Source organism: Pinus tabuliformis, chromosome 3_1 (assembly GCF_031772625.1).
Source record: "Pinus tabuliformis cultivar Carrire ecotype Pingquan chromosome 3_1, CPIR1, whole genome shotgun sequence".
NCBI lineage: Eukaryota > Viridiplantae > Streptophyta > Pinopsida > Pinales > Pinaceae > Pinus > Pinus tabuliformis.
The window spans coordinates 398,218,474-398,232,304 of NC_142301.1; the positions used below are offsets into that span (position 1 = coordinate 398,218,474).

A 13,831-nucleotide genomic window follows, 5' to 3' on the forward strand; every position below is an offset into this window, starting at 1 on the left:
AGGATTCTACACGTAAGTCTGTCCTGTTCAGCTATATTATTATATCTGGATTTCGCTCTGTTATTCCTGTTTTTGCAGTTGCGGAATAATTTCGTTCAATAAGGGCAGCACATTGTTCTTTAGTACGGTTGTGGATTTTTTAAATATGACTGGTGGAGAAGAGGATTCTTCTGAGCTCCCGGTTCGAAAATGTTGTTTATTATTTTGTTTGTACTGTCAAGAGACATTTTGTTGTGTAACGGAATCGATCTGTTAACCGGTTGGAAATAGCTGTAGCTTCGGCTGTCAAATTTGTCTTATATACTAGAACCAGGATTTTCTTTCTGAAGGCCTAGCTTTGAGCTGGCATTCTCAGACGGACTTGATTATGCCTTTTTCACCAAAAGATGGAAGTAACGGCTCTGGAATTTGCCGATGGAACCAGAAATTTAAAGAATCAGTCTGTGGTTTTGCATTTTGAAGTATTCCGTCTGTTGTTCAAGAATCAGTCTGTATGTTGGATTTCGAAGTGATCTTTCAGTTGTTCTTTATTTTGAGCCAAAGTTTTGATTCAAAATTTTGAGAAAAGATCTGTCTGCAACTTGCATTTAAGCAGAATACTCGAATAGTTGGGTTTGAATAAAAGGAGCGGCCTGGAACTTGTATTTGAGCAGAACGAACACATAGCTTGGTCTGAAATAAGCATTTGAAGGCAGTTTTTTTGAAAGATAGAATGGGCATTTTGCTACTGAGATAATTTTTCAAGGATGTGAAATTGAATCTAGCAGAATTAGCCAATATTTGACAACGCCAATGTTGATCTCTCAGGCCAGTTTATTTATCCATTTACGTAAAAATTTATGAAGAGACGGCACGCACATGGAGTGGAGGATAGCTATACAAAATAATATATAAAAGATTCAGAGGTTTCTTTTAGAAGCTAAATTTTTTCTTGAAGAGAACACAATGTTTTCGTTTAGTATTAGCAGATAGCAACTCTTCATAAGGATCTTCATTTATCTCAGTATAAGTCGATAGCAGTTATGGAGGAGGAAAAAAATCGAAGTGATTTACTCGGAAATGTAGTACGGCCTCCTTCCTTGCGGGTCAGTAGCAGTTTGAAGGCCACGCTGTCAGGCAGGTTGACTCCTCGTAGTTCTCCTTCTTTTCGGAAGTCTCAATCCAGCAGGACTCCAAGAAAAGATGTGAGGTTTTATGCAAGTCCTCTTCAGTGGATTCGAGGCCGGCGCCTGCTGCCGTGGTTGGTCATAATTGGGTTATGGAGCTACCTGGGGTTTCATATTCAATCGAAATGGGCTCACAGTGGAGATAGAGAAGGGTTTAGCGGATTTGAGTCTCGAGTTGATGCTGATCAGGATTTGGGAAGCCATCTTTTGGTTAAAGATCACGCCGTTTTCGATGGAGTAAAGAAAACGGAACCTCATAATGTGCAGTCATTGAGGTTTAATTCCAGCCGTTCAGAAAACACGGAAAGAAGAAATACAGATGGTGAAGTGCTTTCTACAATTAAAAAGCCCGGGCTAGAACGTAAGTCTCCAGTAAGTTTGGAAAAATGGTTTTGGAAGGGTAATCCGGGAGTCATACACGATAAAGTAGAAAGTCAAATGCAGAAAAAGAGCAACGAAGCCTTTCAAAAGACCGCTGGAGTGAAAATTTCAGGGAGCAGTTATAATTCATCTAATTCATCAGCAGATCAGGACAGTTTAAGACATATTGCAGAATCCCTTCCAAATCATACTTCCCACGAAAATGTTGGGATAGGTAGCAAAGGTGGAATGATGGTCAAAGGAAATAATACAGTGTCGAAGAATACCATAATCGAAACAGGAGGCACAAATGCTAGAGTCGCAAGAAATACTTCCTTTGGTCTCCTGGTTGGACCTTTTGATAAAATTGAAGACAGAGTTTTGGGATGGAATTCTAAAAAAAGGTACGGTACATGCAACAGAAAAGGCTTATTTGCGCATGCTGTGAGAGGAAGGTCATTCATTGTGGTACTTCATGAACTGTCCATGACTGGTGCTCCCCTTGCCATGATGGAACTTGCAGCTGAAATTTTGAGCTGTGGAGGAAGAGTCTCTGCTATAGCATTGAGTAAGAAGGGTGGCCTTATGGCGGAACTTGTCAGGCGAGGTATAAAGGTGTTGAAGGACAAAGCGGTTCCCAGTTACAGAGTAGCTATGAAGACCGATATTGTCATCGCTGGCTCTGCTGTTTCTGCATCATGGATTGGTATGAAATGCTTACTCCATAGTTTACATCATTTTGTTTCTAGTAGGTTTCCCCAATTGTTTTAGAATGATATTCAATTAAACATGAAATTTTATTGTGTTTCAGAAAATTAACATTAGAAATTTTCATCTAGCAATCCATGGTATTGCATGAGAACTTGAGGAATGCCAAAATGTCCGTAGTGGAGAGTCTTGTGAAGTAGGGTTGTTTTTGAAACCTCTTAACAGTTTAAATTGTGAAATAGCAATAGAATAAATTTCGGGAAAATAAACAATCTAGAATTCTATAAAGGAAAGATTTCCTAGAGTGGTTATGCTTTGTGATGCTTCTCGGATGTCGTTTGGACAGTGGGATTCATGAATCTGTACTATGTTTCAGGATGAACAAGAAAGACCCTAGTACTTGTTCTCGAATGTGCAACAAAAAAAAATGGAAAACAAATGAAATAAATCAGATGATGTCTCTCAAGTTTAGCTATTGTGTTTTGGACAACTTTTCTGTTATAGTGCAGTATACTAGAATCTAAGGCCAAAATCAGGAACTACAAACATCTTACACCATGTCCCTAGTGCTGGCATTGCAATGCAGAATTAGCCCTCTTCCCGAATTAGCAAGGCTGGATTTTGCTATGGCATGTTCACAACGTCCAATATTTGTGAAGAGGACAGATCCTGAATTTTCTTTTAATTTAAAGCAGTATTGCAAACATCCCGATAACAGCCTGATTTTATCGCGAAATCACGATTTTTTGGCCTAGCCAATGTTTACTGATTTTTACTGATATTTTGGTGGTATCTTAATTTCGCCAATGTTTGTCGATTTTTACTGATATTTTCTCGATTTTTACATTTTTTGGTTTTACGGACCCTTGCTGATCTTATCCCAATGCCAATGTTTGCAACATTGATTTAAAGATTCTAATGCTTGAGAAAAAATGCCAAGAAAGGACTCTACAAATCACTTCCTCACTTATTCTACAATCAACTGCCTCAACTAGATGCATAACCTCTCCTCTTTTATCATGTAGTTTTCCTTTTGACTTAAGAGCAACTGGTCATCCTCGATCTGCAAAGCACAGCTTCCCTTTATGTTGGTTGAAGGCTTCAACAGTATTCTTCTCTCACTACAAAATAGTCCTTATAACTTGAAGATCTTATGAAATCCCTTTTGTTCAACTTATTTCCTCTGTATTTTGTGGGCATTCAATGCCTAGGCAAACCAAAACAAGTTAAAGCTCAGATTATGTGAAAACACCTGTTGTGTTCACATAGGGCAGAAGAGTTCTGTGTCTCAGGAAGCCCTAAACTGGCCGGTGAGTCTCAAAACTAAACATAAACAGACGTAAATTCAAGCCATCTTGACCTAGAAACCAGATATATGTGATCCCATATAGTTGATGTATAAACACCACCCCATAAGCATTCAAAGAACTATATATGCATTCATTCTATACAGAAAATATCCATTTCAAGAAGGGCATTATAATAGCAATAAGAATAACAGTGCGGATGTAATAATTCACATTCATAAAAGGGAACCCATAGTGCTTAGACACCATAATTTCCATTCTCATGAATATAATTCATAGATACAGCTATCTCTCATACTGGCAATGCCATGAGTAGCCCAAAGCTAATGGACTGTAACATGGCAAATGCACTAATGACTAGCAAGCTGCAACCGTCAAAAGTCGAAATAGTCCGAATGGCCTCATTAAATAATCACCTCTTTGAATTGATTACCCAAGGTGGGGGACATAGTAGCTTATTTAACACTGTAGACTATAGTCATTTGCAAAAGGGGAAGCCCATTATTCAATGTTGTTGGGGTAACATTGGGTAAATTGGGGTAATTGGAGGAAAACTTGTGGCAGAAGCCAAAATTGGGGTAAAATGGAGGGAAACTTGTAAGCTTCTCAAAGTAAAATTAGGAGGGAAGATCCGAAAGGGAATCTATAAAATGGAGGGAGAAGACACATTTTCTCATCATGGTTTGTGGATATTTCTGATGAGAGGCTTTTAGAGGGTTTTGTTGGAAAAGTAACTAGGTTTGGTCTTCATAATTATCTTTGTACTCATGTGTATAGCAAAAGAAAGAAAAATTATTATTTTTAAGCATGGGTTTCATGCTTCTTTTGATTGTGTTAATTTTAGGCAACAATGGTATGTTCTATGCTTTAGAGCAATTTTACTTCAATTTATTTATTAGCCCAATATCAATATTTAGATTAGCAATCACATCAACATAATAGTAAAACATAGATAGAACATAAACATAAACAGTAGAAGACAAGCCAATACAAGAGGACACAAGATGTGGCACCAACCAGGGACAAACCCCAACGTGGGGAAACCCTTGATCAACTCTTCATTTAATCTTCAATAGTTCAGCAGAGAGAGATAGTACAATTTACAAATTTGATAATTTATAACAGCGACAAAAGAGCCCTAACCAGAAAAGTCAACGCTGCTCAACAGGGCAGATTTAACCCTCAACAAATAGGTCAACTTCGGCCTCCAAACAACAAGATAAAACAGCCCTCAAAACAGTCTAATTCAGCCCAGTCAAAGTCTGGTCAAACAACCCACCTGCGGTCAGCCCTACCTGCAGTAAACATTGGTCAACAATGAACGTTTAGCCTCTATTTTCGTGCCCAGAAATGCGGCTTGCCCAAACAAAGATAACCCTCACAAAAACGCAATCAAAGGAGGTCAATGCATGCTGGTCAATGCTTGGTCAAACTGTCCAAAAATTCGGTCCCCTGAAATTTCGGCCTCCTGAAATTTCGCTCTCCTGAAATTTCAGACGTGTGGAGAGAGAGAGGCCTAGAAGTCTATACCCAATCAATGAGGAGAGAGAGATGGAAGTGTAAAGATGAGTGTGTCCAAATGAGGCTAAGTCACCTTCTATTTATATGCTTGAGGATGAATAGACGTGACGATTGGGCTTTTGAGTCTACATAAGTTTGCTGGCTGACCTTGACAATTTGACCATAATCAAAATAAATTCATAACTTCATTTGTACATGTCAGAATTAGATATCTTTAGATCAATCCTACACCCTCTTGGAGAGAGGAATCCAAGAAAAATATCAATTGGCATAAATAAGATGACCCATGTGGAGTTTGGCCCTAGTTGCCAATTTTAACACTCCCTTTCAACTAAGGAGAACTCCGTCTGCTAATCCATCTCTCAATCTGTACTATCTCTGCCATCAATGCACTGCTCTGCTGAACTATGAAGAAGAAGAAGTGATCGAGAATGTCTCATACCATTCTCTACTGACCCGAAGTCAGTCCCAATCAAAGGAGAGTGTGTCATACCACTCTTACTGACCTAAAGTCAGTTCCAATCAAAAGAGAGTGTCTCATACCACTCTTACTGACCCAAAGTTAGTTCCAATTGATCCCAAATCAATATCGGTCATCCTAGCATAGGGAGTACGGTAGTACATGGTGCATCTATCGGTAGTACTATGGTCCCTATTCTCATTTCCCTACTCATTGGCCAGATGAGAGGTACTTCCCATGTGTCCCACACTGCATGGATAGGATGTCTTAGCAGGAGAAGGATGAACCACTCATCTTGCCTACATGTTGCCAAGGGGTATCATAGGGGGAGGCTGAACCACTCACCTTGTACACAAAAACCACTAAGGGAAGGCTGAACCACTCACTTTATGGTTGCTCTTCGCTCCAAGAAGTACTCCAAGCCCCCCGAGCTCCTAGAGCTCAATGTCCATCTCATACAGGACCCTCATAAGAGGGTCTGTCCATGACTGCAAGTTTGTTAAAATTGGCAACTAGGGCCAAACTCCATGTGGGTTATCTTATTTATTGCAGCTGATATTTTTCTTGGATCCCTATCATTGAGAGGTGTAGGATTGATCTAAAGATCATCCGATTCCGATAAGTATTCATGGAGTTATGAATTTATTTGTGTTATAAGACAATTCGTCAAGGTCGGCCAACAACCAAATAAACCCCACATGTGCTCAACGTTTTAGTATAAAAGGAGATGACTTGAGAGTCATTTCTCACACACACTTCTATCTTGATTTCTTTCCACTTGTCTTGGGTTTTAGTGGAAGAGAAATCTAGGAGTGGAAGCCCTAGACGTTGGAGGAAAGAAGAATAAGGGAGCTACCGTAGAGGAGATGCCCTAGACGCTATCAAAGAAGAAGTCTAAAACGCTGTCAAGGAAGCATGCTCTAGCTGTAGTCTTGGAGGAATCTTATCAAAGCAAAGAGAGGCTCTAACGCTGTCCAAAAGGTAACCCTAAACGCAGTCTAAGGGTAGCCCTAAACGTTGTCCTAAAGGCAGCCCTAATGTAGTCTAAAGGGAGCCCTAACGCTAACCTACGGTGCCCTAGATGTAAGCCTAATACGACTGAAAAGGTGGGCTGTAGGTGACCCTCAAAATAGGGACAACATGAGAGTTTGAGGATTCAAACATGCCCAGGACAACAATGCTAATAATTGGGACAACTGGGCTACATGGTGCTGCTAAGACACACGGGACAACAACAAGGGATGGCAAGGCAAAGGGGACAACAACAAGGTATAGTATGACTGTTAGGGACAACAACTACAACATATATCTAGTCAGCAGTGGCAAGGGACATCTGCATAATAAATGGGACAACAAGATATGCTAAGATAAATGGGACAGCTAGGCATGATGCTTGGTGCAGCAAACAGTGGGACAACAAGCACTCATAGGAGCAACAATCGACGACTAGCATGGTACAACTAGGTTACAAATGGGACAACACCAAGTATGATGCTGCAAACTCATTAGACAACAGCAAGGTACAATGTGCTAGTAAATGGGACAACAAAGGGATGCTAAAGCAAAGTGGGCCAACAATTGTGACATGACAACAGCAAGCATGGCAAGCGTGGACAACATGGATAGTAGTGGCAAGCATGGCACTGCAAGCACATGAGACATGCTGTATGACAACATGGTTCAACAATGGCACATGGGACAACAGTGCAACATAAGGTGCAGCAGTCATGAGGTCCAGCATTGTGATGATGGATGCAACATGGTGCAGCACGGTGAGGTGCAGCATGATGATAAGATGCAGCACAATGATAGGTGAAGGAGTCACCTTGGAGAATCAGTTGAAGCAACATGTCTTCAACTGATCTCATGTATCATCTTCTTAGAAATGATCTATGCTCTTATTTAGATAAGTCAAAGAGTTGACTTCTGTTGTAAATTTACTATCTCTCTCTCTCTCTCTGTTGAACTATTGAAGAACATATAAGAAGAATTGATCAAGGGTTTCCCCACATTGGGGTTTGTCCCTGGCTAGCGCCACATCTTGTGTCTTCTTGTCTTGGCTTGTCTTTTGCGATTTATGTTTATGTTCTATTTGCAGTTTACTTTAATGTTGATGTGATTGCTAATCTGGAAAAGATATTGAGCTAACCGTGAAAATTGAAATAAATTGCTCTAAGCATAGAACATACCTAAAATTAACAAAGTCGTTCTCTGAAGGCCAAGAACTTGACCTTCCCTAGGGGCTTTGTCAGAATATCGGTGACCTGCTCATCAGTCCCAATGTGATGGAGCCTTATTGCTCCTTGTTGTACCATATCCCAGATAAAGTGGTACCTGATATCTATATGCTTGGAGCGATCATGAAACACGAGATTCTCTGATAATCGGATCCCACTTTGGTTGTCGCAGAGGATCACGGTGGTATCCAACACATGTCCAAACAACTCACTGAAGAGATTCCTCAACTAGACAACTTCACAGGAGGCCATACTAGCAACTATGTATTCGGCCTCGGCGATGCTCAAGGCAATCGATTTCTGCTTCCTGCTCATCCAGGATATCGAAGCAGAACCCAAAGAAAAACAACATCTAGAAGTGCTCTTGCGATCCACCACAATGCTAACCCAATCAGCGTCAGAATAACCATGCAACCTCACATCTCCGACAGTGTATCTTAGTCCATGAGTGATTGTGTCCCGAAGATATCTCAGAAGATTCTTGGCACCAATCCAATGTATCAGCTCAACCATATATTGGCTCAATGTGTTAACTGCAAAAGATATGTTTGGACGAGAGTTCACTAAGAACATCAGTGCTCCTATGAGTTGACGATACTCAAAAGCATTTCCCAATTCAGGTCCAACAACACTACCACATAACTTTTTAAAGTTAAGTTCCATCGGAGTAGTCACAAGCTTGCAGTCCACCATCCCAAATCTTTCCAGTATCTTCACAACATATTTTCCTTGAGAGAGGAAAATTTCACTTGGCTTTTGCCAAACCTCCAACCCTAGGAAATAGTGCATCGGTCCTAGGTCCTTCATCTCAAATTCAGAAGCCAACTCCCTCTTACATTTGTGAATGAGAGGGTCTGCACTTCCATCAGCTCCATGCTTGATTTTGTAGAGCCACCTAGAGGTGACAACCGATTTGTCCTGGGGTCTAGGGACCACATCCCAGACATCATTCTTGATAATTGACTCGTATTCTTCATTCATAACATCCTTCCATTCTTGATGCTTCACGGCTTCTTCGAATGATGAAGGCTCATTTTGAATGATAGTGCTCATGGTGGTCAAATATCCTTGATACCTGTTCGACTTCTTGCTTTCACGGAAAGTCCCCCTTGGTGCAATGTGTCTCTCGGCATCTTCGAGAGTCTCCCCAAGTCATGAGGGTCTCCTTTTGGAGGAGGAGGGCTCATGAGGAGGAGGATCAATAGGATCCATAGGTTCATCAACATCAGACATCGCTTTGTCTTCTTTTGCACCCTGATTTACGGTGTCAGCTTCTTTGTTCTTCCATAGGATAGGAAAGTTGTTGATCTTCCTGAGGGCCATATCTTCGTCGAAGGTGTCATCATGACTTATCTCAACTTCCTTTTGACCAACCACATAAATTCTATAGCCCTTGGAATTTTCACTATAGACCACAAAGATTTCTTTCTTCCCAGATGCACCCAATTTGCTTCTTTTCTCTTTTGGCACATGAAAATATACGGGACTTCCAAAAATTCTAAAATGAGAGACATCGGGTTTCTTACCAGTGAACATTTCTTCGGGAGTCTTGGAGTCCAATGCTTGATGAGGGCATCGGTTTTGAACATACACTGCGGTATTTGCAGCTTCAACCCATAGGAACTTCGAAAGGCCTTGATCATGAAGCTTGGCACGAATTGCTACTACAATAGAGCGATTATTCCTTTCAGCCACACCATTCTGCTCAGGAGTGTATGGCGTTGTAGTCTCCCTCTTAATGCTAACTTCTCTGCAATAATCTTGGAATTCATTGGGTTCGTACTCGGTCCCTTTATTAGTCCTCAATATCTTGAATTTTCTTCTCAGATTGGTTTTCGATCAAGGCTTTGAAGTGTCAGAACCAGGTGAACACTTCATCCTTCTTCTTCAAGAAGTAGATCCAGGTCTTACGAGAATAATCATCCGTAAAGGTGAGATAATATAAATATCCTCCCAAAGAGTTTTCGGGCATCATACCAGATATGTCGGAGTGGATCAATTGCAATATATCTATGGTCTTGCTATTACTTGAGGGGAATAGTTCCCTTGTAAGTTTTCCTTCGGCACATCTCGGACATACACCGTCATGCTCTACTTTGAACTCGGGCATACCTATCATCATCTGTCTCACATCGGGTATGACCTTATAATGAAGATGGGCAAATCTCTGGTGCCATAGTTCAGATTGTAGAGATGTGTTGCAAGACATGGCTCCCAATGGACTTCCTCCAACTTGATACAAAGTGTTAACCCTGAACCCAAGAGTAAAAGCATCTTTAAAATTTCTTTTCCAAACATGTACCTTTCCATCGATGAATGCCACCTTGAATCCTTTGTCCTCCATGGCTGAAATGGACACCAGGTTCTTCTTGAGATTAGGTACATATAGTACTTCTTGCAAATGAATAGTGTTACCTTGATTCAATTGAAGGGTAAAATTCCCTACTCCCTTCACGGGATAGGTGGCATCGTCTCCAAGGATGATCTCCAAGTTTGTCTCCTTTTCTATCAGATTAGAGAGGGTTTCCTTGTATCCGGTGAAGTGCCTTGAGGCACCACTATCAATCAGCCAATTTCCCAAAGTGTCCGGAGGAGAGGCAATGGAGAGGGCCGATATAAGATAGTACTCTTTTTTCTTATTGTTAACAACATTTGGTTCTTCATATCTGGAGTTCCTTGATTTCTTGGAGGTTGACCATTTCCTTGATGTCCCACATTCCTTTTTCCTTTGCCATTGGACCTGCCATTCCTTTGATTGTTGTTGTTGAAGTTGCCCCTCGAATGATCGTGATCATCATCATGCGATGTGTCCATTCTATTTGGACACTCCCTTGCATAGTGGCCAAACTTATTGCAAACAAAGCACTTGCCATTCCTTCCTCCCTTAGATCCAGGCTTTCCATGGAAATGACCTTTAGGCCCTGCATTATTTCTTCTTTTGGCATGAGTGGAGAATGCAATGGGGTTGCTTCTATTAGAAGGCATTTCTTGCTCCACCATGCTTGTTTCTTCTTGAATGCATCTTGACATCAATTCTTCAAATCCTGGAATTCGATCATTGTTGAGGATGGTGGTTCTAAATACATACCACTCAAGCGTCAGCCCTACTGACCTCTGCGTAACCTGAAACCCTCTACGTCAGCCTGTTGAGACTTTGCGCAACCTCTCCGACCTTTTGCGTAACTCCTGCAGCCTCTGCGTGGATGACGTAGGCCCTGCTGGCTCTGCGCAGTCTCTATTGCCTCTGCGTGGCTCCCTCTGGCCCTCTGTCTGCCTTTTCTGCCTCTGTGCTAATCTCCCGTCTCTCTGTTCTGTACTTTCTGCCTTCTGACTGCTCTCCAGACCACTGGTTCAATTTCTCAACTAACCCCACTCCAGAGATTGCACTGACTGGTCTCCCTTAGTGTATTCTCCAAGTGACCCTCAAGCCTCTTCTTATACTTTTCTCGTTGACAAATCAACGACCGAGATTAAGTTCCTAATCAACGACTAAGATTAGATCTGGCTTGATCCATGACTTTTGGACCATTCTAACACAGTTTTCTATTAATACACATTAATATTTTATTTTCCCTAAGTTTAGACTTAAGGACTCCATTAAAAATATTAAATATTTTAATATCTCCCAAACTGTTTAAAATATGCCCAAACCCTTTCTGGGTATTGGAGGTCTCATGTGCCTTAGCCTCTCCACCAATTTTTGTGGCTAGAGCACATCCGATGCTACCCAAAATCAACACTCCCTCTTAGCGAGGACTGTGCTCTAGTAATACGCCTCATTGAGTATCACTCTGATCATCCAGCATCGGTCCTTGTGCTGATGCTAAGCCTCCCTGCCCAACATTCTCTGCGCTGCTACATCCTATACTGCTGCCCATGACTTTGCTACTGCCACTGCTGCATCTGTACGACAACTCCTTCTGCATCCGTGTTGCTGCTGGTCCTTTCTCCCAACACTACATTCGCATTGCAACTCCTTCTGCATCTGTGCTGCTGTTGGTTCTTTCTCCCAACACTGCATCTGCACTGTAACTCCCTCTTCATTCGTGCTGCTAACACACTCATTTCTACTTCTGAAAGGGGTTCTTTACCATCCCCATCTTTACCCTGAAGTAGTCAAATTTTGAATTTCCAAGGGCCTTAGTGAGGATATCTGCCACGTGTTCTCATGTAGGAGTGTAGCTCCATTGTGCAGCTCCTCGTTGGACACAACCTTTGACAAAGTGACACCAGATATCAATATGCTTCGACCTATCATGAAACACTGGATTCTCAGAGAGTTTGATGCCACTTTGATTATCACACATGATTCTGGTCGCCTCCATATTTCTTCTGAATAGGTTCACGAACAGTTTTCTAAGCCATATGGCCTCACACGAAGCTGTGCTTGCTGCCATATATTTTGCCTCAGATGAGCTCAGAGCCACGAACTTCTGTTTCCTACTGCACCAGGAGGTAATTCCTGATCCAATGTTGAAACAGTACCCAAAGGTACTTTTTCGATCCACTGAACTTCCTGCCCAATCTGCATCAGTAAATCCACTCAACCTGATATCCTTCCCCTTGGTGTATAAGAGCCCATAATCAACTGTTCCCTGTAAATACCAGAGAACGTGTTTGGCTGCTGCCCAGTGTGCCCTTTGGTTCCACCATGAACTGACTAAGGGACCCTATGAGCTGCCGGTATAGGGTGGGATCGACATCCTTGTCTTCTGATGCATCAATTTTCTTCCAATTGGTGATCATTGGTGTAGCCATAGGTCTATAGTCTCCCATCCCGAACCTTTTCAGGATTTTTGTAGCATACCTCCCTTGCCCAAGGAAGATTTCTCCTTTCCGCTGCCAAACTTCCAACCCTAGGAAGTAGTGCATTTGTCCCAAATCCTTCATATCAAACTTTGTGGCTAGATTCTTCTTGCAGTCCTCAATGAGTCTGGATGATCCTATCAGAAAAAGATCATCCACATATAATATAAGATAAGCGACTCATTCTCTACAACCAGAGAGTAGAGATTCGGATCTGTGTCACTCTTGACAAACCCCATCTTCTGCAAGTAGCCATCTATTCGACCATACCACGCTCTCGGTGCCTGCTTCAGCCCATACAAGGCTTTCTTTAGTCTGCATACATGAGACTTCTTCTCATGAGTTTCAAATCCCTCTGGTTGTTCAATGTATACCTCTTCTTCTATTACCCCCTTTAGAAATGCCGTCTTGACATCCTTTTGATGGATCTCCTATCCCATCTGGGCTGCAAGAGATATCATGGTCCTAATAGATGTATACCTGGCTATCGGGGCGCAGGTTTCTTCATAGTCAATCCCTTCCTTTTGAGCATACCCCTTAGCCACAAACCTGGCCTTGTATTTCTCAACACTGCTGTCCGCAACGTATTTGATCTTGTAGATCCATGTTGAACCTACCATAGATCTGTCTTGAGGCCTTGACACCACCTCCCAGACATCATTCACCATTATGGAGTTATACTCCTCTACCATCGCATCTAGCCAGACCTGATGTTGAGTTGCCTCCTTGAAACTGGTAGGCTCTCCATCCTGAGCTACTAACGCCCGATATCTGTCTGGCTGTTTTCGCTCCCTCTTACTATTCCTTGGCTCACCGATGAAGTTCTCTGCATCACACAGAACCTGATGAAGTTACCTGCTAGTTCTTCCTTTGCCAGTAGGTGCTTCTGTTTGCTCCTCCTCATCTTGAGAATCTTCCTGACCTGAGGAAGAATTCTTCACTTCTGTTGGTTGAAGAGGCATGACCAACAGATCCTCTTTCGGCTGCTACTCAGAAGGCATTTCGCGAGATCTTCTAAAAGCTCTGTCCTCTATGAACTTTACATCTCGTCGTACTACTATCTTCCTGCTCCCTGGAAGATAGATTTTGTATGCCTTAGCGTTCTCGCTATATCCCACCAAATATCCCTTTTTCCAACAGTTTGATCCAGCTTCTTTCTCTTTTCTTCGGGTATGCCGCAATATGCTAAATCCCAAATATCCTGAAATGACTGACTTCAGGCGTCTTCCCAGTGAAGACTTTCTCTGGAGTAATCTTGCCCAATGC

The 13,831-nt window shown here is 41.9% G+C and overlaps 1 protein-coding gene across 1 annotated transcript; it reads left to right on the forward strand.

The window, feature by feature from the left end:
- The first annotated feature begins 386 nt into the window (after positions 1-386).
- On the forward strand, positions 387-2,345 carry LOC149187410 (uncharacterized). The gene is made up of 3 exons (XM_089409658.1): positions 387-491; positions 969-2,232; positions 2,338-2,345. Exons 1-3 carry the CDS (start codon positions 387-389, stop codon positions 2,343-2,345), a joined length of 1,377 nt encoding a protein of 458 aa, XP_089265784.1.
- The last annotated feature ends 11,486 nt before the right edge of the window (positions 2,346-13,831 follow it).

Coding starts and splice junctions, on each gene's coding strand:
- LOC149187410 (XM_089409658.1), top strand. CDS start 387: ATGGAAGTAACGGCTCTGGAATTTGCCGATGGAACCAGAAATTTAAAG. Junction 492..968: donor TGTTGTTCAAGAATCAGTCT/GTATGTTGGATT, acceptor TAGTATTAGCAG/ATAGCAACTCTTCATAAGGA.